This window comes from Myxocyprinus asiaticus, chromosome 47, assembly GCF_019703515.2.
Source record: "Myxocyprinus asiaticus isolate MX2 ecotype Aquarium Trade chromosome 47, UBuf_Myxa_2, whole genome shotgun sequence".
NCBI lineage: Eukaryota > Metazoa > Chordata > Actinopteri > Cypriniformes > Catostomidae > Myxocyprinus > Myxocyprinus asiaticus.
In genome coordinates, this window is record NC_059390.1 from 9,351,562 (window position 1) to 9,374,166 (window position 22,605).

Genomic DNA, 22,605 nt, shown 5'->3' on the forward strand with positions numbered 1-22,605 from the left:
AATTATTTGATGGAAACGGATAGCTGACTCACAGAATTAAATAGAACGTACAAGCTCTTGAGATGTCATTATAACCAGGCTTTGAAATTAACACCTGCCAACTGTTAGACAAAAAGACGAGCGTTTGATTATATTTTGAACAGATGAAAGAATAGTGTTTGATGCACGTGTCTGATTCGCTCTGTGTTCAGAGGTTCAGTGGCGTGCTGCACGCGTGAGCGCTTCTCACGGACACTCACACGCATGCATAGAGTTCTCAGTCTCTCTTCTCTGTTTCAGTTATCTGAGAACAGCATGCATGAATAGTGTCGTCTATGAGAATGCTATGAGAAGTTATCTGTTTCTCTTGTAGACATCGTTCAGATGCACATCGAGACGCTGGAAGCAGTCCACAGGGAGAGCAAACGCCTGCCACCTATCCAAAAGGTAACCAACTCATTGTTTTATGTTCCGCTGGACAGGAAAGGCAGTGTAGAAAACCAGGCAGGCTCGCCCACACCCCACTTCGCCCCCTTCACCAGTGAGTCACAGTGCCAAGGCAGGTAGGTTTGACTAACGGCACTGCCTCACTGATCGTGGCCTGAGTGATGCATGCTGCTGTTTGGAGTCCACTTCCTGTCCTCTACCCTGGTGACCTGTTATACAAAGCGCACTTTAGTCAGATGTTCTGCTGTGCATTCATTTGAAGGAATGTTTTACGAGTTCAGCTCTATCAGCAGCGTCTTTTGCATGTGATTATGGTGGAATGTAATTTAAACTGTCCCTCAGTTTGTAAAAATGAACAAAAAATGGTTGACAGTAATGGAGTTATAATGGAAATGTAATGTGGCAATGCATTTCAGAGGGTTTAAAGCGGATATCTGAAGCTCGTAATTTTTTCAGCACGTATGTATTATATTTGGAGATAATATTTATTCTGTATTATGTCTGTTGTATTCAAATTGTGTGTATGCAAAAATTTGTTTTTTAAGTTGTTAAGTTGTCTATACTATCGTTTAGATGGATGAACTTCTAGTTACCCGTCACCAATACCACTGCGTAACACAATTTTTTTTTTTTACATTTTTATGGGTGGTAAGTGTTATTTCCTAATTTCTTATGCCTCAAAAGTATAGAAAATGGCTATTATTCCCCACAAACTTTGCTTTTGTGACCAGGACAGTGATATTTTGAAATGTACCTATTTCCAATGAGAAAACGGGTGTATTTGTGTCTTTTTGTTCACATAAAGTCAGAAAAAAACAACATATGAATCCAAATTAACATGTATTTATACTAAAGTAATATTCAAAGCTGTGCTGGTCCATAATAGTAACAAGTACCCGATGAGTACGGCTGGGAGGTCATAGGAGACTTCAAAATGGTGGCATTGCTGATGGGTCTCCAAGGTGGTTTTACCAAGTTTCCCGGCTATCTTTGCCTTTGGGACAGCAGGGACACCAAGGCACACTACCACAGGCGGGACTGGCCACAGCGGACCGAGTTCTCTGTGGGGAGGAACAACATCAAGTGGGAGCCACTGGTGGACCCCCGGAAGGTCAAATGTCAGAGCTCTAGATAAGGAGTCGGCAGCCTTCAAGTACCTTCAAGACTTCTTCCCTAAGCTGTCTGAGGCAAAGGTCTTCGTCGGACCACAGATAAAGATGGATTTTGGATTCATATGTTGTTTTTTTTTCTGAATTTGTGAACGAAAAGACACAAATTGACCCATTTTCTCGATGGAAATAGGTACATTTCAAAATATCACTGTCCTGGTCACAAAAGCAAAGTTTTGGGGGAATAATAGCCATTTTCTATACTTTTGAGGCATAAGCAATTAGGAAAGAACACTTACCACCCAGGAACAAAAATTGTGTTACATAGTGTAATAAGTCTTTTTTTGTATCCAGCACATATCATGACAAAGTGGCTGTGTTAACCGGTTTTATTTGGTCAAGAGTTGAAAGATTGGATGAACCATTTGTATTACTGTTAATAAGATTTCGTTTTTTACAAACTGAAGAATGTCAAAATTAGTTTCTGATGTAATCGAGACGTATAGAACCCGAAACATTCCTTTGATGTAGTTTTGATTCTGGTGTTAAGTAATATAATGTGCAGTAAAAACGCTCTAATAAAACCCTCATGGATTATTTGATTTTGTTTGGACATCAGTTTATGGATTTCTCAAGACATTTCTGTTTTATTTGCACCAGGGACAATAAAACAGTTCATGTAACGAAAACCGAATGAAATTTTTTCTTGCAAAACGTAACCGAAAACAGAATTGTTCCAGAGTGAAAACATTCTTTTTAAATGCTGGTAACTGGTTAATAACTGGTTTAGTTTGTTCCAAAAAAAAAAAAAAAAAATCATTAAACCACTTGCTGTTTCCCGAAAAAGTACAGCCTCTCTCTTATTAGTTGAACATATGCATGCACTTTCATTCTGAAGTACACTGCTAGTTTACAAATCAGTGTTAAATAATACAAATAATTCAGCCCACAAAAGGTGAAGTTTAGTCCAAATGTGCCCATGTGGTGTGCGTGCATGCAGGAGAGAGAGATTTTGGCTATTAATTGATTTTAGGTGGCCAAATGAGTATTTGAAATATTTTTGGGGATATGTTTAATATTAAGAATACATTTATTGAAAATGTTTCACTTTTTATAGGCAACTGTATACTATGCTTGTAATTTCTATCCTGAAAATTCCCCCACATGGGAAAACATTTAATTGCTTATTTTGGTTGAGGCAAGTCCCTTATTTTAAGCTTATTTTTCCAAAACAGGTGCCTTGTTTTAAATGTGAGCCATGGAAACACTGCAAATGGTATATCACCCACCCTTAGCACAGAGTAATATCATTTAAAAAATAACATTATTAACCATTCTTTTATTTCGTTCTAACCGATTACCATTTGGAAAGGAAGCTGCAGAACGCCGGAACCGGAGCGGAAAAGAATGCAGTTTCTGCTCCGAACTAACCGAAATGAAAACATTTAGTTTAGTTCCTGTTTTTTCACAGTCGAGGGCTCTTAAATCTTAACTAAGCCAGTCTTAATGCACAGCTTTTTATCAGAAAGGCATAACAGTGCAGTGAAGTGTTGTGTGTTAAAGTATACCTTGCCTTGCCTTTGCCTTCACATTGAAGGGTGAGACTGTATTTTCACTCCACTGGGTTTGAAGGAAAAGTACTCTGTGCAGGAGAACCCGATCGTGCATCTTTTACCACTGATAGCATTGCCTAGCAACCAGGATTTTATGGGATGCCAGCAATAAACACTTTCTAAAGAAAGTGAGAGCAAGAAAGTGTGAATGGACCCCACTTGACTAGACAGATGGAATCACGATCGTTTCCCATAATGAAGATACATTCCTCTTGCAGACATTAACGGCAATGTTTGAACAGCAAGATATGTAAATCATTCAGTATTATAAATGCTCTGAATTTTGCCCTTGCGTAAGCATCTGGAGTGTTTTGGGACTGAAAGTGCAACAGAAGATATTCTGTCTTAGCTGTTTTTGGCTCATAATGCATTGCTTTGCAAACAATTTGTTTATTTGAAATAATAATAATTTATTTAGCATTTATGTAAGGATGGCGAACCATAGGCTACTTGTCTCAGATAAAAATGCTGTATATTGCTTCTGGCATTTCTGGACACATAAACCTTTATTAGAGAAAATGTGGGACACAATGCTTTACGTCCAACTTATAAATACTATATTGCAAGTATCCCATGCTTAAAGGGATAGTTCACCCAAAAATGAAAATTCTCTCATCATTTATTCACCCTCATGCAATCCCAGATGTGTATGACTTTCTTTCTTCTGCAGAACACTAATAAAGATTTTTAGAAGAATATCTCAGCTCTGTAGGTCCTCACAATTCAAGTGAATGGTGACTAGAACTTTGAATCTCCAAAAATCAAAAAGTCAGCATAAAAGTAGTTCATACGACTCCAGTGGTTAAATCCATGTCTTCTGAAGCGATATGATAGGTGTGGGTGAGAAACAGATCAATATAAATTGTATTTAGTTTACTATAAATCTCCACCTTTGACTTGCCTCGACTAGTAGGTGGCAATATGCACGAAGAATGTGAATCACCAAAAGCAAAAGAAGATGAATGTGAAAGTGAAAGTGGAGATTTATAATAAAAAAGGACTTAAAGATCTGTTTCTCACCCACACCTATCAAATTGCTTCTGAAGACATGGATTTAACCACTGGAGTCATCTAGTATAACTACTTTTATGCTGACTTTGTGATTTTTGGTGATTCAAAATCCGGCCACCATTCACGTGCATAATATGGACCAACAGAGCTGAAATATTCTTCTAAAAATCTTTGTGTTCTGCAGAAGAAAGTCATACACATCTGGGATGGCATGTGGGTCAGTAAATGATGAGAGAATTCTTTATTTTTGGGTGAATTATCCATTAAACGGAAAAGTTCACCCAAATGTTCTAGCCTCTTATGACTTTCTTTTTTCCATTTCCATGAGAGGAGACATTTTGTTGCATGAGTGTTCACATTTCCATTAAAAACACAGTGACCATTGGCTGTCAAGCTCCAAAAAGCACCATAAAAGTACCACAAAAGTATAAATCGTGCACTATTTTGCAAGTCGGTAACTTAAAATGAGGACTAGATCAAAATTTAAACCATTATTCACTGAAAATCTTGACCCAAAAGTTGTATGGCCTACTTTTATGGACTAAAAATCACCATAAAAGTAGTCCAAATGACCACATGACTATACTGCTCAGCATATGCTTTCTTGTATGGTAAAAAGAGAAGCATAAACATACTGCCTAACATCTACGTTTGTGAAAATAATAATAATAATAATCATATGGGTTTGTATTAAAATGAGGGTGAGTAAATGATGATTTCCTTATTTCCCATTAAGGCTTCTTACATGCAGGGCCTGTTAACCCTCAGAAATGCCAAACTAACTGAGAGGAAATGCACTTCTGCGTGTGCTGTGTTGTTTTTGTGGTTGAACAGTTAATCTCCTCCAGTTATCTCATATCTTGAAGCATTTGCTTGCATGATGTGAAGTGTGGAACTTCATGTTCGAACAACTCTTACATAACAAAATGATTTAATTCTCCACGTTTTCCTTTTGTCTTCCTCCTTTTCACATTTCTTCCTTTTCTCTGCTTTCCTTGCCTGTCTATTTCATGTATTTCCTTTCCCTCTCCTTTCTCTGTCTGCAGCCCAAGCTTTTGAGGCCAACACTACTGCCGGGTGAGGAGTTTGTGATGGACGGCATGCGGGTGTACCTCATGGCGGATGGGCGAGAGGAGGCCACGGGCGCGATGGGGGGTCCGCCCTTGCTGCCCGCAGAGGGAGCCATCTTCCTCACCTCCTACCGGCTCATCTTCAAAGGCACACCCACTGACCCTCTAGGTGTGTTCCCATTGGTCAAAGTCTTTGAGGCTGATTTGCATACTTTATTTATTGTTTTGAGCATTTTATAAAGACTTTATTTTCAGCAGTTTAGCTTGTGTTCTTAAAGCTTGAATGCTGTTGGGCTGCTGGTAGTCGTGAAATATGCAAATAAATTCCTGTTCTGAAACAGTTCTCTCCATTTAACAGATTGTGCTCATACAGTCCAATTAAAAATGAAAATGAAAGTTCCCTTTTACAATACACGATTGTAAAAGTCTGAACATTGGGTCTTGCACTCAGAACATTGTCAACATCACAAAAGCCTTTTTAGAAATGCAGTATTGTCATACAAGTCATTGTGTTTGTGTGTGTATGTTGTGCAGTTGGAGAGCAAGTGGTCACGCGCTCGTTCCCCATTGCCTCCTTCACAAAAGAGAAGAGGATCTCTTTTAATGGTTCCATGGATCAGTTCGTCCAGGAAGGCCTGCAGCTGCGATCCTGCACATTTCAGGTGCTGACTGAGCAACATATACTCACCCTCTTGTTTCAGACTTTTTGAGAATAGTTTTTGTGCAAAAACATTTTTTTTTTTTTTTAATATTGAATGCTTTTACTGCATTTAATCAAGTTTAAATTTAAACCTTTCTCTCGGCTCCTGTAGTTGATGAAGATCGCCTTTGATGTGGAGGTGGCGTCAGATCTGGCTGAAGTGTTCAGGAAGAACTTGCTTAAGCTCAGATACCCACAGCACGTCCAGGGTACGTTCGCCTTCACTGTGGGCCAATCTGCAAAGCTGGAACACAAGACCAAGGACAAGAACCAGTCTCTAAAGTAAGGGCATATCAATATGTGTAGATTTAATTATCCTCGGTCACTTCATTGCAGTTGTGAGGGGCCCCAGTTTTGCTTAAATCCACAGTCAATGGCTGGACAACAAGTCTTTTTTTTAATTTTCACTACAGCCCTTTAAAAACCCCATGAAATGGCTTGATGATCAGTTTTCTTTCCTGTGTTGACGTATTTACTTTTGAAACTTTTGGAAGTTGTGGTGGTACATAATACTCATCCCTTTTATTTTTAAATAGCCAATAGGCTTTAGTTATGTGACAGCCATGAACCGTGATTTGCTGCTTGCTAGTTGAGCATTTGATTGGACAAAAATCTGCGCTGTGCAAGATGATTCGTGAATATTTTTGGTCCATTTTCCCAGAAGAGAAAGACTGAATTTCAAGTGTGTATATCTGCTAATGGTTAATTTTGTCAACTTTTAGGAGAACACTAGCATATAGATCATGGAGGTAGCAAAGCAAATCGAAGCCACAAAACTCCAGTTTTGATTTCATTGAGTTTAATATGGATGTATGGATGTATTGTGCATGTATTGTATGTTTCGTATTCTGTGCTTGAGCTTGGGTAAGTATCTTGTTTGTGTTTGAAAATGTACAGCTCTATCTTGCACAGCCCTGAACAGGCCATTTCTCCATCACCACCCTCTCTCTCTCTCTCTCTCTCTCTCTCTCTCTCTCTCTCCCAGTCGCGCACACACACAGACTCTGTCTAGATTAAACCATTTGCTCTATGGGTTATATGAGTGCAAGTTCTTTGTCTGTGCCAGTCCCCAGTCATACTGGTAAAACAGAGAGCAAGAGGAAAAGAAATAGCAAGTAGTGCTGTGAATAATCCAGCAGTGGAAATAGCAAAGGGTTCTGCGTTACTCTCTTGCATTAGAAGCAAATGTGTGTCACTGCAGACTCCGATTCGGTTCTGTTCTTTGGCACTCTCAAGGGCAGGACCAATCATCAACACCCTCCCTTCAACAAACTTTAACAACCGCTTTTAACATTTCTGAAAAATGCATCATGACAACAGCTCAGACAAGTTATGCATTTAAAACAGACAGTCTTTTCTCTAGGCTTGAAGAGTTCTAGATAATGGCACCCTGAAATGGTTCACATTGGTCTGTGAAATATTAATACACACATTGATGATGATAATGATGCAGTTAAATAATATATGTCTGCTACCCAAAATAGGCAGGGCATGTGCTAGATTGAGGAAAATCTCATTTTCGCGACAAGAAAATTGAGAATTTAGTAGAAAAAAATTAAGCTGTGTAAACTGGAATATTTCAAAGAGTTTATATTATTTCAGAGTATTTTCAAGTGAGTAAAATGTGTGAACTTTGTCATTTCTTCTAGAACGCTCTCTAAAAACCTGGTTAAGACCGCAAAGAGGACCATCGGTCGACCGTATATGACCCGGAAGAAGTATTCCCCGCCGACCTGGGAGAACAGAAGCAGTCTGCAGTCAGAAATGGATGAAGATGAAATATCAGGTAACATACACAGAAAAAAACAAATAGCTACATGCAAATCTTCCTCTTCAAAAATCTTATTTTTGGCATGCGTTTATTTTTTTTTCAACTCAGCCTTTCTAAATGGTTACTATGTCATGAGGTTATATAATACTGTGTTTCTGATTGGTCAGTGTCTGAAGAGCCGGATCAGAGTTCGCTCACACTCTCTTCCACCATCCGCTCGTCTGACCGTCAAACCATGAGTAATGTGGTGGAGCGTGCCTGCTGTCGTGACTACCAGCGGCTGGGACTGGGAACACTTAGTAGCAGTCTGACCCGCTCTAAAAACGAGCCCTTCCGTATTTCTACTGTCAACCGCATGTACACCGTCTGCCGAAGGTAAATCCTAGATTCTATGTTCCTTTGCACTGCAAAACTAATGTAGTGCAACCTATGGTGCAACAAGGAAAGCAGTATTTGGGTAGTTGCATAACATGTCCGTAGACTTTTTCTTCAAATCGATATCAAGGTTTTAAAGGATAGTATATATTTTATGTGCTGTGACTGGCCACGATTTATTTTAATTTGTTCATCTTTAAATCACCTTTTTACCTCGTCGTTTAAAAGAAAAAAAAATGTATGCTCCTGCGGTGTGACAAATGAATTTTTAAAAGTACAGATATTCCCTGTAGTCTCTTTTTTTATATGTTTATGTTAACTGCTTGTGTAATAATAATAAAAGAACAGCCCAAATGCTATGTAACATGGTTATAAATGGAATTTAGCTTATCACACTGCATGACATACAGTAAATATCAACCAGAAATATTTTACAGTATGTCAACTACCCAGTTATTTACATCTGTTGAACTAAAAACCTATTGTCTGTCTGTCTGTTTTTCAGTTACCCCGGGTTACTGATCGTGCCTCAGAGTATTCCTGATTCAACCATCCAGCGCATCTCACGCTGCTACAGGCAAAACCGCTTTCCTGTAGTGTGCTGGAGAAACCCCCATACTAAAGCAGTGCTGCTGCGCTCGGCTGGCCTGCACGCTAAAGGCGTCGTGGGCTTCTTCAAATCACCCAATGCGCCAAGCGCAGGTCAGATTCAGTAGTTCATGGATAACTCTTTTTGAGATTCGAACCTACAACCTTTCAGCTATCAGCCCGGATCTTATCAGCTCACAGTAGGCCAAATAGTTTAATGGTAGTAAATACACAGGATGCTACTCAAGGGTATAATATCAATAGTTCATGGACAACAACTTTTGGGACTTGAACCTACGACCTGTCAGTTATCAGCCCGGATCTTATCAGCTCACAGTAGGCTAAATAGTTTAATGATAGTAAATACACAGGAAGCAGCTCAAGGGCATAATGTCAATAGTTCATGGACAACACCTTTTGGGATTTGAACCTACAACCTTTCATTTATCAGCATGGAACTTTATTAGCTTACAGTAGGCCAAATAGGTTGATGGTAGTAAATACACAGGAACTGGCTGAAGGGCATGATGTCTATAGTTCATTGATTTTCTCAATTTGGAATTTGAACCTATAACTTTTCACTTATCAGCCCAGATCTTTAATCACTATGACATGGTAGGTCACAAAGTTTGATGGTGGTAAATAAACAGGGAGCTGCTCTTGGGCATAATATCATTAGTTCATAGACAACCTCTTTTAGGATTCGAACCTACAACCGTTCATTTATCAACCCTGACCTTATCGGCTTTTAGTAAATACACAGGAATTGGCTTAAAGGTATTATGTCAGTAGTTCATGGATAACCCAATTTGGGATTTGAACCAACAACCTTTCACTTATCAGCTCAGATCTTTAGCCACTATGCCACAGTAGGTCATATAGTTTGATGGTAGTAAATACAGAGGGAGCTGTCAGTAGTTTGTAGACGAACGCTTTTGAGATTTGAACCTACAACCTTTCACTTATCAGCCCAGATCTTTAACCACTATACAAATACTTTTATGGTAGTAAACACACAGGAACCAAAGATTAACCAGAACAAAATGATTTGTTATTTTGTGTGGTTTTTTAGGTCCATCCCAGGCAGACTCCACCAGTCTGGAGCAGGAGAAGTATCTGCAGGCCATCATCAGCTCCATGCCCTCCTACAGTGAAGCCAGTGGGAGAAACACTCTCAGTGGCTTCACCTCTACACACATGAGCACCTCAGGTCAGGCTCTAACCCTTACCCCACCGTAACCCTTACCCTACACCCCACTCTAAACAGACCATGTCACCCATGAACCTTAACAAGAACATTTACTTGTGATAGCTCCAGCCTTATGTGTCTTTTGTTGTTTGTGTATTGTGTGTCATTTCTGGACCTCAGATTCATCAGACAAGCTGAGGCAACCTAAAATAGGAGCTCTAATGAAGCAGGTCATGGGGACTAAAGATGATGTTCCAGGAACCTTCAGTAGAGGAGGTGAGGGCAGTGTTTGTGTGAAAAAAGGGAGAGAAATTTTAAAGGTTTTTGACCAACTTTGACCCCCCTTTGACTGAAAATGATGGGCAGGTCATGTATAGTCCTCACAACTGAACCCACCATCCTTTCCTCTGTTCCCAACCCTTTTTAAATCATATTTGAGTGCCTTGTTCAAAATAATGTTTGATATCCATAATCACTTGACAGGGCAATTTAATTTTTATGCATCCGCTAATATTGATACATTTATATTTACATTTATGCATTTTGGCAGACAAAATGACTTATAGTACATTAATGGTATACATTTTATTAGTTTATTAGTTTGTAATTAATTAGTTCGGCTGAAATAGCTGCTCCGAGTTTGTTTGCTGGTAGTAACGGGCAATTTTTTATGTCATCTGACCTTAGCGCTGGGTCAGAAGGCAAGGGTCATCTCCCTCTCTCAGCCTAGAGTTTCGGTCAAGGCCCGCAACTCGCCTAGAGGTACAGTAGGCCCGCCCCTGCTTTAAATCTAACCAATCAAGTCTCTCGACAGTGTCAGCGAGCGTGTGCTGGCACTAAGTGTACATGTAGTTTTGTCATCATCTTTTTCCTATGCTAACTAATTGTTGACGACCATGTATGTTTGATTGATTGATTTGTTTGTGCAGATCTGAGTGCATCTCTTTGCATGTGATCCACCAAATTCCTTTTGTCTGTTTGTTGTCTGCTGTCCTTTTTGTGAAGTCCATTCTGTACACCAATCCCCAAATAGATGTTCAAATTCACACACACAGATGATTGCCAAAAGAATTTGTCCATTATTCATAAGTTAATGGTTTATTTTGGTCCTCTTTGTGTCTCTCAGGAAAATGGGGCAGTATACGGGGAAGTGGGCGGCTCAGTACGTATAATCCTGATGTTGGAAACAGGCTGGCTGGAAAAGAGTCTCCCCAAGCTAATGGAGGCCCAACCGAGGCGTATTTCCTTCGCCAACAGAGAGCATACCTCTACATTATTGGAGACAAATCCCAGCTTAAGGTAGGCTCAAATGGGGTTGACTTTCATTAGAATATGACTCAATTTATGCAAATCCCTTATAAAAAAAAAAAATACATTTAATTTCCTTTTATAAGTACTAAAACCTTATATCCATGGTTTTGAAATACTTTGTGGTCCACCACCAGTTTCCTACAATACAGGTTCCTTAAATACTGGATCTGCCAGGATTTTCAATGGCCAGTATGATATCTAGAGAGTAGGATGGCAGATATAACACAGATAAATACATAATACAATTTAATTAAAGCAAAGGAAACCAAGCAGGCACAGTTATCAGCTAATGCAGAAATTGAAATTGGTAAATATCTGAAAATGGTAAATATCACCCCCTAAACTCTCAGCCTTGTCTTTCTGTGTTTAGGGTGGAAAGCAGGACACTTTCCAGCAGTGGGAGGTAGTGCCCATTGAGGTGTTTGACATACGGCAGTTGAAGAACAGTTTCAAGAAGCTGATGAAAGCCTGTGTGCCTTCCTCCAGCAATGACCCAAACATGATATTTCACCGCTGCCTCGAGGAGTCGGAGTGGATGAATCTGGTACCAAACCATTTCCTAGTCCCTTGATAGTAGATTTTAATTGACTTGCTTCAGGATTTATCATTTTAACCAGATTTAAAATGAAGACAAAAATATTGTCTACTGAAAACGTTATTTTACAAACGTTTTCATTATCATTTGTGTGCCTTAGCTTCACAGAGTTCTACAGGTGTCTGTTCTTGTTGTGGAGCTTTTGGACAATGGTTCCTCTGTTATGGTTAGTCTGGAAGATGGCTGGGATGTCACAACGCAGGTAGGAGTCATTGTCATTTGTATCTAAACATAAATTGTGTATGCCATATATTGGGGCTTGAGTGCAGTAATGCTGTGTTGGTTGTAGGTGGTGTCCCTTGTGCAGCTGTTGTCGGATCCATACTACCGAACTATTGATGGCTTTAGGCTTCTGGTGGAGAAAGAATGGTTGTCGTTTGGCCATCGATTCAGTCACCGCGGGGCTCGGACGCTAGCCAGCCAGAGCAGTGGATTCACGCCTGTCTTCCTCCAGTTTCTCGACTGTGTGCACCAGGTATGTGTAACATCCGATTGGCTTTTTAATGGCCGATGCGCACACATGCAAAAACCAGACTCCTTGTGTCCTTAGAAATATGTAATCTTAAACTGAAATCGTTATCGACCGATACCAATCATCTCAAAAAACTTGCCCGATGATTCGGCTCATCAGAATAGTACATATGTATGCGTTTGTGAACATAGTATATAAAGGGAATTTTTTAACAAAGTGTTAGTCAAATTTTCCTTTTGTGTTTGTGTGTGTTCATTCCAAAGTATGATTTTATGACATAATTGTTTTGGTCACATGCAGGATGTTTGCCAGTTTATTTACATCTCTCTTTAAGGACTGATTTAATCAGCCTTTCAATAGAACTGTTTACATCTAGTTCTGGAGAACATTTATCTTGTGAACAGTAAAACTTACATAAACATGTCTACAGGGACAAATGACTGTATTGTTGGGTGTTGATAAAGTAATCACTGCATACTTGAGAACTTTTTCCAGTAAGGAAAGGGGAAAGGAAAATAATTGCTCTGTCATTATTGATTATACGATCAGGTACCAGAGAGGCAGCTCATTAAACAAGCCAATATACACATTTATATATCCCTACTGTACATCCTGCTGTCAACCTAAACCTGCCACACCTTCAAAGATGAGATGCCACCACTCATTGCTCATCTGGATTGTGTAAGCTTTATCCAACTAATTTACTGTGAATATAAGGGCAGAGTTTCCTTCCTCATACTTGTAAACAATGGGGGTTGCTTAATAGCATGATTTTAGGAGATTGGATCTACATTTGACAGCATATCAAGAACACAAGATTTCCTGTTTGATGATGATTAGGCCTAGCACGATTATTAAATATCCGTCTGATCACGGCTATTTGATCTAACCGCTGTTATTTGAGAACCACGATAAGCATTCTAATTTCAATCACATTTGAATTCCCCAAATAAGTGAATTTTAAGCAAATATACTGTATAAATGCCACGAACGGCACGTTTGTGTGTCATTCAGTTGAACTCCGAGTCCGAGCGTCACTGAGCCACACCGCTCTGATGCACGCGCTGTCAGCAGAGGCTCACGCCAAACTCCCGTGAAAATATAAACGAACAAGTATAAACTGTGATAGTGAACACAAAGCGCTCCAGTTTTACTTTAAATGATCGTTTAATGGCAAATGTTCCTGGTTCATACACGCAGTGACAGAGGAGGAGACCCACGCTTACTCTATTTCTGTGGAATGATGAAATAATGATATTAAATCTCGAAGATTTTGCTTCATGACAAATAAGGGCTCGTGGGTTTAATCAGAGCATTAAAATAATGTGTGAAAGTGAAGAAATAAGGAAATAAATGTTTTACTATTACATAATAATATATTTTATTTTTTAGTTTACATTTTTTAAAATATATGAGTTAAAAAAACAAGTCTAAAATTGACCAAAACTAAAGTTGACCAAAAAGAGAGACATATCATAAATATTCCTAGGAATATTTAAAATATTTAATTATTTTTCATGTCATTCACAAGATTTTAAAGCCTTAAAAGGAAATCACATATCCCTATTTTATTATTTGATTCATAGATATATATGATTCAAGTTAAATATGTAAAAATGACTTCTTAAGGTGTATGAAGCACACATGCAGAAAAAAACACACCCTAAGAAATATGACAATATATATGACAATTAATCATGAAAGCCCTTAAAGAGACAATTAATCGGCATAGCCCTAAAAAGACAATTAATCATCATAATCGCAATTACTTGTTTTACAATTAATCATCAGCCAGATTTCATATTTGTGACAGCCCTAATGACGATAAGGTTTCAGAAGTCCAGGATATCTGGTTTCCCATCTCACTGTTTGTCTCAAATGGAAAGTGACTTTGAAGAAGTAAACTTATCTCTCACTGGTTGATTCTGTTGCCCACTCTATTGTTTAAAAAGGTTTTTATCTCTTGGCTTTGACTCAGCTGTTTGTATATGGTTCCATAATTAAATTTCTGATTGATCACAGTGTGTTGTAATAGGGGAAATGCTTACTCTATCTAATGGTGTTCCACAAAGTTCAGTCCTCGGGCCAATATGTTTCTTATGCATATGGTTCTCTGTTGTTGTCATGAGCATATAAACATGGCTATTATCAATATCTAATTGGTTTGTCACATTGAAAACCCTCTCCTCTGCCTTTTCTTCCCACAGATCCATCTGCAGTTCCCCATGGAGTTTGAGTTCAGTCAGTACTACCTGAAGTTCCTCGCCTACCACTACGTCTCCAACCGCTTCCGCACCTTCCTGCTGGACTCCGACTATGAGCGCATAGAGCTGGGTGAGTCCTTATTCATTGATTAGCACAAAATTGCCATTAAGATACTATATAATGGCAACTGTAAACTCTTAATTAGATCATTGCTTTGTACCCTCAAATTGAGTAATGCTGTCACAATTCAAGCTTAACTTGACAGGATGTTTCATGTTAATATTTACAGTATGCAATTATTAAACTCTTTATTTTGGCCCCGTCCCAATGTATTGTCTGTGCAGGTGTTTTGTATGAGGAAAAAGGCGAGAGAAGGAACCCTCAGGTGTATAAGTCGGTCTGGGATTACATTGACCGTCTCAACAAAAAGACCCCCATCTTCTTCAACTACATGTTTTCTCCAGAGGAGGAGGAGGTATGTGTGTGGAGGTCTTTCTAATTTTATGACATTTTTACTTTATTTAAAAAAAAAAATTTGCATCTTTTTTTCTGTCATACATATTGTGAGTTTATGACTTACTACAATAAAAATCTGTCTGTAATACATACGCCTTGATAACAAGGTTCTATTATTGAAGTTCATTTAAATAGTAGTAATTCTCCAGTGCCCTCTGTTGGTCAGTGACTTTAACTCCCTCTTTTTCCTCACAGGTCCTAAAGCCCTACAGTTACATTTCCAATTTGAAAGTTTGGGACTTTTACACAGAGGAGACGCTTTCTGAGGGTCCATCCTTTGACTGGGAGGTGGTGCGGGGGCGGCAAGAGAAGCCAGTGGAGGAAGCGGGCGAGAGACAGGAGACAACGGCGCCCAAGTCCCAGCGGAGGATTGTCTGGCCTTGCTACGACAGCCTCAGTAAAGTAGTGCCTGATGCCATCACAAAGCTGTTGCAAGTAAGGACCACAGCAAGAGTCCTCATTGCATTAAAACACACATACTGAAACACAATTACTGAAGGTTGTAATGTTGTTTGTGTTCCCAGGATGTGCAGAACCTGGAAAATGAGTTAGGACAACCTACGGAGAAATGGAAGGACACATGGGACAAGACTAAGACAACCCAACGGGCCGAATCCAGACTAGAGAGCCGGGTTAGATACAAAGATAAACCGGCTTCTTACTTGTGCCAGCTTATTACTAATGTGCTGGGTTCCTACATTAATGTAAAACCTGGTAGCCTAAAGGTTGTGGGTTCAAACCCAGCAAGTGTTTATCCATGAACCATTACCACTGTTCCCTTAGTCAAGACATTTACCCTCAGGATCTTCCAGGGAGACTGTCCCTGTAATAAGGGCATTATAAATTGCGGATTAACTTAATTAAAAAGTAGTATTTAGTGTCTTATTTGTACCTACTGTACATGCATGTTCCTGAATCCCAAAGTCATTCTTGTAATCAAGCAATGGTTTCTCTCTTTCTTTCCCCTCAGCACTCGTTCTCCAGCTCTCTGCTCATGTCTTCTAATCTGAGTCACCAGCGGCGCTCTCAAGGTGTGTATCTGCAGAAGAGTGGGGTCGGCTCCTCAATTAACCTGGCTCTGGACTGTGAGGTCAACGCCACCTCCACGCCTGCTTCTGGTCGGCCCAGGACCAGCACGCTCTACAGCCAGTTTCAGAGCACAGAGAGCGAGAACAGGTCTGTTTAAAAGCAAAGGTTTATGGAGAATACAGCATTGTTTTGGATGTTTAAAGGAATATTCTAGGTTCAATACAAGTTAAGCTCAATCGATAGCATTTGTAGCATAATGTTGATTACAACAAAAAAATTATTTTGACTTGACCTTCCTTTAAAAAAATAAAAAATCGGGGGCCTGGGTAGCTCAGTGGTAAAAGACGCTGGCTACCACCCCCTGGAGTTCGCTAGTTCGAATCCCAGGGCGTGCTGAGTGACTCCATCCAGGTCTCCTAAGCAACCAAATTGGCCCGGTTGCTAGGGAGGGTAGAGTCACATGGGGTAACCTCCTCGTGATTGTTATAATGTGGTTTGTTCTCGGTGGGGCACGTGGTGAGTTGAGCATGGATGCCGCGGTGGATGGCGTGAAGCCTCCACACGCACTATGTCTCCATGGCAACGTGCTAAACAAGCCACGTGAAAAGATGCGCGGGTTGATGGTCTCAGACGCGGAGGCAGCTGGGATTCGTCCTCCGCCACCCGGATTGAGGCGAATCACTACGCGACCACAAGGACTTAAAAGCGCATTGGGAATTGGGCATTCCAAATTGGGTGAAAAAGGGGAAAAATCCACAAAAAAAAAAAAAATAATAATAATAAATAAATAAAATACTTAAAATGGAAGTGAATGGGACCAATCCGGAAATGTTAAAATACTCAGTTTTTCTAAAGTTTAGCCACAAGACCTAAACAGTATGCGTTAACGTGATTTTAGTGTGATAAAATCACTTGCTAACCTTTTCTCTGTCAAGTTATCCAATTTTACAACTTCGTTGCCAAGACAATGTAACACCGTAAACCCTGTAATTCCCACAAAAACATCAATTTGAGCAAATTTTTTAAACCCTCCTAAAATTGGCCCATTCACTTTATGCCACAAGTGCTGTCGATTAAGGTTAGCATGTATTAAACCCGGAATATTCCTTTAAATATGTAAGGGATAATGTACAGTCAGATGGTTGTTATCACACAGTAAACCCCGACAGGGTGATCAGGACCCCGTAGCAAAGCGGAGGGGTCTTGTATCACCCTGAAGGGGTTTATTTTGAGGAAATAAGGTCCAGCTGACTGTACATTATCCTGCTTATTACACAGCAACTAAGCAATTAAATAAATACGTGGACATAAAATATTGATTTGCATTGAAAGTATGTCATTTGGGAAGAAAGAAATCGCTGAACAGCTGGAATCAACCTCAAGTTTGGGTCGGAGTTCTGTTGATGTTTATTTTGTAAAAATGACTGTCTGACTCCTCGTTATGCATCTTATTACAAGGCTACTTGCCAAATAAATAAATAAATGCACATGAAACACAGATTTGAGTTGAAATAATTTTATTAGCTTACTTGTAGAGATCGCAGAGTGCAACGTGAAGCAGGAGAGACTGTTTGCAGAACCCGGATGAGCGGTCTGATACGTGGAGCTGCGGTTATTACAGAGCAAAATCAGACTGCGAGAGGGTGCCGTTAACCAATCAGAATAGAGTATTCCAGGATGCTGTGTAATAAATCGAGTTAATGTTTTTACATAACAGGCAGGCAATAGTATTTATCCATGTAGCATGTTCATAACTGAGCCATTGCTTTGTGAAAGTCTAAGTAAAATCTGATTTCTAGGAGTTTCGAGGGTATTTTACACAAAAGAGGCGCTTTGCTGAAACCATGGAAACCACGTTGGTTTGTACTGGACAAGACCAAACACCAGGTACATTATAATTTTAGAGAATGATGAAAACATTTTTGGTTTTTAAACCAGAAAAAAAAAATTGACCCACTTTACATTAGGTAGCCTTAACTACTTTGTTATTAACCATTTGATACTATGTACTTATTATGTACATACATGTTGTTGCATTGTAATTGCATTTAAAGTACTTGCATTTAATTACATTTGTAGTTACACTGTTAACTTCACCCCTAACCCAAGCCTTACCCCAAAACCTAACTCTAACCTCTAACCCTACCCTTACTCCTAAACCTACCCATACCTCAACCTCAGTAGCAGCAAATGTGGGCATTTTGCAGAACAGCATGTAGTTACACAGTAAATACATAGTCTTGTATGTATTTAATGTTAGAACATAGTAGTTAAGGCCACCTAATGTAAAGTGTGACCATAAAAATGTATATACAAATCAAATGTTTCAACATGTCAACAAGAAATCAAAATTGACCCTATTTCATTTCTTAATACACATTTCTGGTCTTATTGTGCATGATTCATTAGTGCACATTATTCCAAAGAAAGCAGTTTGTGTATGTAATCTTTCATAATTTGCTCTGCCTCTGAAACGACTTTGCTTTTGTAAGTCTTCAGCCCTTTCCCTTTAACCACCTGTCTCTATTCTGGTATAGAACACATACTTTCATGATACAACCAGTTACAGATGGATAAAATTAAATCCCATCCACCCACCCTTCCTTTTTTTTTTACTCCTCCTTTACTCAAAAATACATCGTATTATGGAAGTAAAATGGGTTGCCAAAGCCAATTCATGCTTGTAAGAATGACAGTTCAAAGGGTTTACTCAAAGACATTAATATTTCTCTTCTCTTTCTCTCTTGTCCAGTTGCGATACTACGAAACAAGGCAAGATAAAGAGTGTAAAGGAGTCATCGAGTTAGCCGAAGTGGAATCTGTCATTCCGGGAACGCCTACCATGGGAGCACCTAAAAACATAGATGAAAAAGCCTTCTTTGATGTAAGATCTCAGTAATTCCTATCAGCTCACTTTGCTTATTGATTGTTCACACATTTTTAGGAGTCCACTAAGTGTTCATTAATGCAATTTTTATCCCTCTCTTTCTCAGCTCAAAACAACTAAAAGAGTGTACAACTTCTGTGCCCAGGACAGCGCGAATGCACAGTTATGGATGGACAGTATTCAGAGTTGCCTATCTGATGCATAGGGGAGGAGGGGTTTATGGAGGAAAGAACTGTGAAACTTCGGAGCCATTGATGGACATTGCTCATAGCCAGTTGGCAGAGCTTCCCCCGCGCTTACAGAGGGAATTTAGAATGGGCATGGCTATGGTCCCGTGTCAGTGGTATTGAACTGTACAATGCTGCACCTCACCACATTTCAGCGTTTTTGTTAAAAAATGTTAAAAACCAATGAAAAAAAACAAAACAAAGAATCCCCTTTAAGACTTATTATACCTGTGGTCTCACCGAGTTTCTTTCTTTCTTTTTTTTTTTTTTTACACAATCACAACCCCTGAATGATCTCTAATGCTTATTCAAAAGACGCATGGTCTCATTTCTGACAGACTGCGATTCTTCAGCTACCGCTTGCACCCTCCCATATTGTTCGGATACTGCCAAATGCCCAACTTTCAGCTATGCAGGGGCCTGTGAATGCCCAAAAACTAGCCACAGCTTGCAAAAGAGTGACCCTAATGTAATGTTAACTCTTTCCAATCTCATTGCTTTCACTATATCATAGCTGCCACTGGCAGGTTAAATTCTCTTGCTTCCTTCTGATTGTTTGGCTTTGTCAAAGCCCATTCTGAAGCTGGGTCTCCAAGCAACGGTTCATGAAGGAATTTCAGTATATATGGTTATTTACGTCAAAGTAATACACAAAACATGCATTCTTGTAACAGTGTACCATGGCAGGCACATTGCCCAAACAATGCCATTTGGAGATTATGCATTCAGATTTAACTGTTTACAAACTAAACCTTACAGTATATTCATGGGGTCTTCCTCGTATCAGTTTTTCTTCAAGATAGACATAAAAACCACTATTGCTATTGAGAATGGAAGAGATGCTAAAGGAAAAGGAGGGATATATTTTGCCATTATAATTTATGCACAAAGAGATGATTCTTTGATTTTAGAAAACGAAAGATGCAGACAAAAGTGGGGCAGTGTCTGGAGGGGTTTTCGTGAAGTGTCTGTTTACACCAATCAGAGGCCAGAGACGGGAGCTGGCTGCCATGACAACTGTGCTCCACATCACTTCCTGTAAAAGTTTTTGGAAAAATAAAAAAAAATATATACAAATTTAAAAATGTATGCATTGATATAATTAATACTGATAGAGAACAACCCCTTAAAATGTAATCAGTATGGTTTATTGGGTCCAAGTCATGTTTTAGACCATTTATATCTATACTGTATATTGAGGTTTTATGGTATGGTCATTGAAATATTCTGCTTGTTGGGAATCATATCACAAAATTATAACTTACAATTTAAGAAATTCGCCTAGCGCAAAAACAAATGCCATTCTACCAACACTGGTTGACGTGTGCTTCCTTTCCCCCGTCTCTGAGTCTTGAATCTGTCTGAATCAGTGTTTTAGTTAGTCTGTTACATGTTCTGTTTTGAATCCTGTACATAGAGGAGTTTGTTTATATTATTCCTTTAGAGAAAGAAGAGTCTATTTTACTGGACTTAGTGAGGATGCATATAAATATCACTGGACTGTTCTGTTGCAGTTTTTTGTATTTTATTATTTTATATATATATATATATATATATATATATATATATATATATATATATATATATATATATCTATCCCAGATACAAGAACTAACACACACACGCACACACAGACACGGTGTAAAATAGGGTAATTAGTTTTTTTTTTTTTTTTTTTTTCAATAAGTCCTTTTGTATATAATACTCAAATATGTATGTTAATGGTAGTAATTTATTTAACTTTGTCTCCTGAATATGACAGTCCTCAGAGCACCAATTAACTTTTAAATTAGAAATCCAACATGTGCCATTGTTTATCTCTGTGTTAATGTGACTAATTATATATAATGATGTTCACTCATTACAAACTGACAACATAAGTTCTCTTAGGAAACAGAGGTTTTCATGAGTGCTGACATCAAAGCTAAACTGTATAACTGCATTTTAATTATTTATTTTTCATACATTTGTTTAATAGATTACTTTCATTTGATACAGGTTCTGTTGTCAATCATGCCATGTTTTTTTTTATTTTTTATTTTTATTAAACCACTGTGGGGTTCACAACCTCCTGACATTTGGCTGCTTTTGTCTGTGTTCACTGGTGTCAGTGCAAGGATTTATATTAATTTAAGAATACGAAAGTAAACTGATTCCATTATTAAAGCATTGTTATAAAAATGTCTGCCATTTGATTCCGCGTGTGGTCCAATTGAGAGATGGTTTCAATAATTTATTGCTCGTAAGTTGCTATTCGTGTTTTCAGGGCGGGTATGGAGTTGGGGAATTAAAGTGTTACTGGTATCTATTTTTCAGAATCAATCATCTGCTGCTTATTTTGCTTTGAGCCATAATGCAGAGGACACGTGTATTAAATGTACCCATGGCGCCACCTACTGCTTATTTATTAGCATTACAAGAGCCGTCTCGCCTGCATTGATAATAGGGGAATAATAGGGTTCAAAACAGTGCAACTATGGATGCAAACTTTAATATAGTGAAAAAGACACTCTGTTAGCATAACATAAATACATATAAATAAATAAACATTTCCAACATTATTTTGAATGTCCATGTACTAAAATAAAACATTTGATGCCATGAGTGTACCTTCATTTACTATTACTATTATTTTGAATGGCCATGGAAAATGAAGCAATGTGATAATTTTACCTGGTCGTAAAAAGTAGTCCATTAATTTACATGATGAACTTTTACCTTTTGATGCCCCTTTATGCTTCGCAGAGCTAACGTGTGCTTCTAAATCACTTGCACCTTTATTAGCAACTGACACATAAGTGCCAGCTTTACATGTCATACATTCTGCTTCCCACGGATCTCGACCTGGACGAAAGCATGGGAATTTTTGTGCAAATCTTCTATAAATTTGCACTTTCGTTTGGGCATTGTTTCCACTCAGCTGTCATTTGCTGCTACTGTCGAGCTGTTTGATGCCGAACACAACAGCGCTTCGCGCGTGCGCGGAGAGATTGACAGGCAGTAATTTGGCCAATAGTTGCTGCAAGCCTCTTATAATCGACCAATTGGTGTGCGAGAAGGCGGGACTTACAAAGACGGGTTAAAGCAATGCAAATATGCGCGCACACACAATGAAGTATTAACTTTAACGCTTTTTTAAGGTCCGAAAAAGAGGACGTATGGTCACCCTAAGTTAAATAATTTTTAATTTCTTAATACGGCTGCGCTATTAGTAGCTTCTTTTTATAGCATCTTCATTTTTATATCTTATGATGTAAGACCTTCGATAGCTCAGTTGGTAGAGCGGAGGACTGTAGAGTTCTTAACGCTGTCATCCTTAGGTCGCTGGTTCGAATCCGGCTCGAAGGAATAGTTTTATTCATAACAACCCAGCATTTGGAGGCTATGATATCGTTCCCGATTGATGATGATGTTGTACTTGTGGGTAGTTTATGGATCATACTGACATTCAGTTAAAACTCAAGGAAAGAATAATTGATGCCAGCAAGTGCAGCAGTTTTTCTCCCTGGCA

At 38.9% G+C, this 22,605-nt stretch overlaps 1 protein-coding gene and 1 non-coding gene across 2 annotated transcripts in view; both read left to right on the forward strand.

Moving 5' to 3' along the window:
- Window positions 1-20,684, forward strand: part of LOC127436642 (myotubularin-related protein 5-like) — a 78,211-nt gene extending 57,527 nt beyond the window's left edge. The window contains exons 21-40 of the mRNA XM_051690902.1: window positions 353-426; window positions 5,206-5,398; window positions 5,764-5,891; window positions 6,042-6,211; window positions 7,579-7,715; window positions 7,868-8,075; window positions 8,581-8,777; window positions 9,736-9,873; window positions 10,979-11,151; window positions 11,534-11,707; window positions 11,859-11,960; window positions 12,048-12,233; window positions 14,438-14,564; window positions 14,780-14,910; window positions 15,147-15,386; window positions 15,476-15,583; window positions 15,922-16,127; window positions 17,780-17,867; window positions 18,733-18,864; window positions 18,974-20,684. Coding sequence (XP_051546862.1) covers window positions 353-426; window positions 5,206-5,398; window positions 5,764-5,891; window positions 6,042-6,211; window positions 7,579-7,715; window positions 7,868-8,075; window positions 8,581-8,777; window positions 9,736-9,873; window positions 10,979-11,151; window positions 11,534-11,707; window positions 11,859-11,960; window positions 12,048-12,233; window positions 14,438-14,564; window positions 14,780-14,910; window positions 15,147-15,386; window positions 15,476-15,583; window positions 15,922-16,127; window positions 17,780-17,867; window positions 18,733-18,864; window positions 18,974-19,072 — 3,011 coding nt within the window. The 3' untranslated portion in view covers window positions 19,073-20,684. The remainder of the gene's footprint in view (window positions 1-352; window positions 427-5,205; window positions 5,399-5,763; window positions 5,892-6,041; window positions 6,212-7,578; window positions 7,716-7,867; window positions 8,076-8,580; window positions 8,778-9,735; window positions 9,874-10,978; window positions 11,152-11,533; window positions 11,708-11,858; window positions 11,961-12,047; window positions 12,234-14,437; window positions 14,565-14,779; window positions 14,911-15,146; window positions 15,387-15,475; window positions 15,584-15,921; window positions 16,128-17,779; window positions 17,868-18,732; window positions 18,865-18,973) is intronic.
- Window positions 20,685-22,353: 1,669 nt separating this feature from the next.
- trnay-gua (transfer RNA tyrosine (anticodon GUA)) lies at window positions 22,354-22,442 on the forward strand. The gene is given in 2 exon segments: window positions 22,354-22,390; window positions 22,407-22,442. It is a non-coding gene; the product is annotated as a tRNA-Tyr (tRNA).
- Window positions 22,443-22,605: the final 163 nt, after the last annotated feature.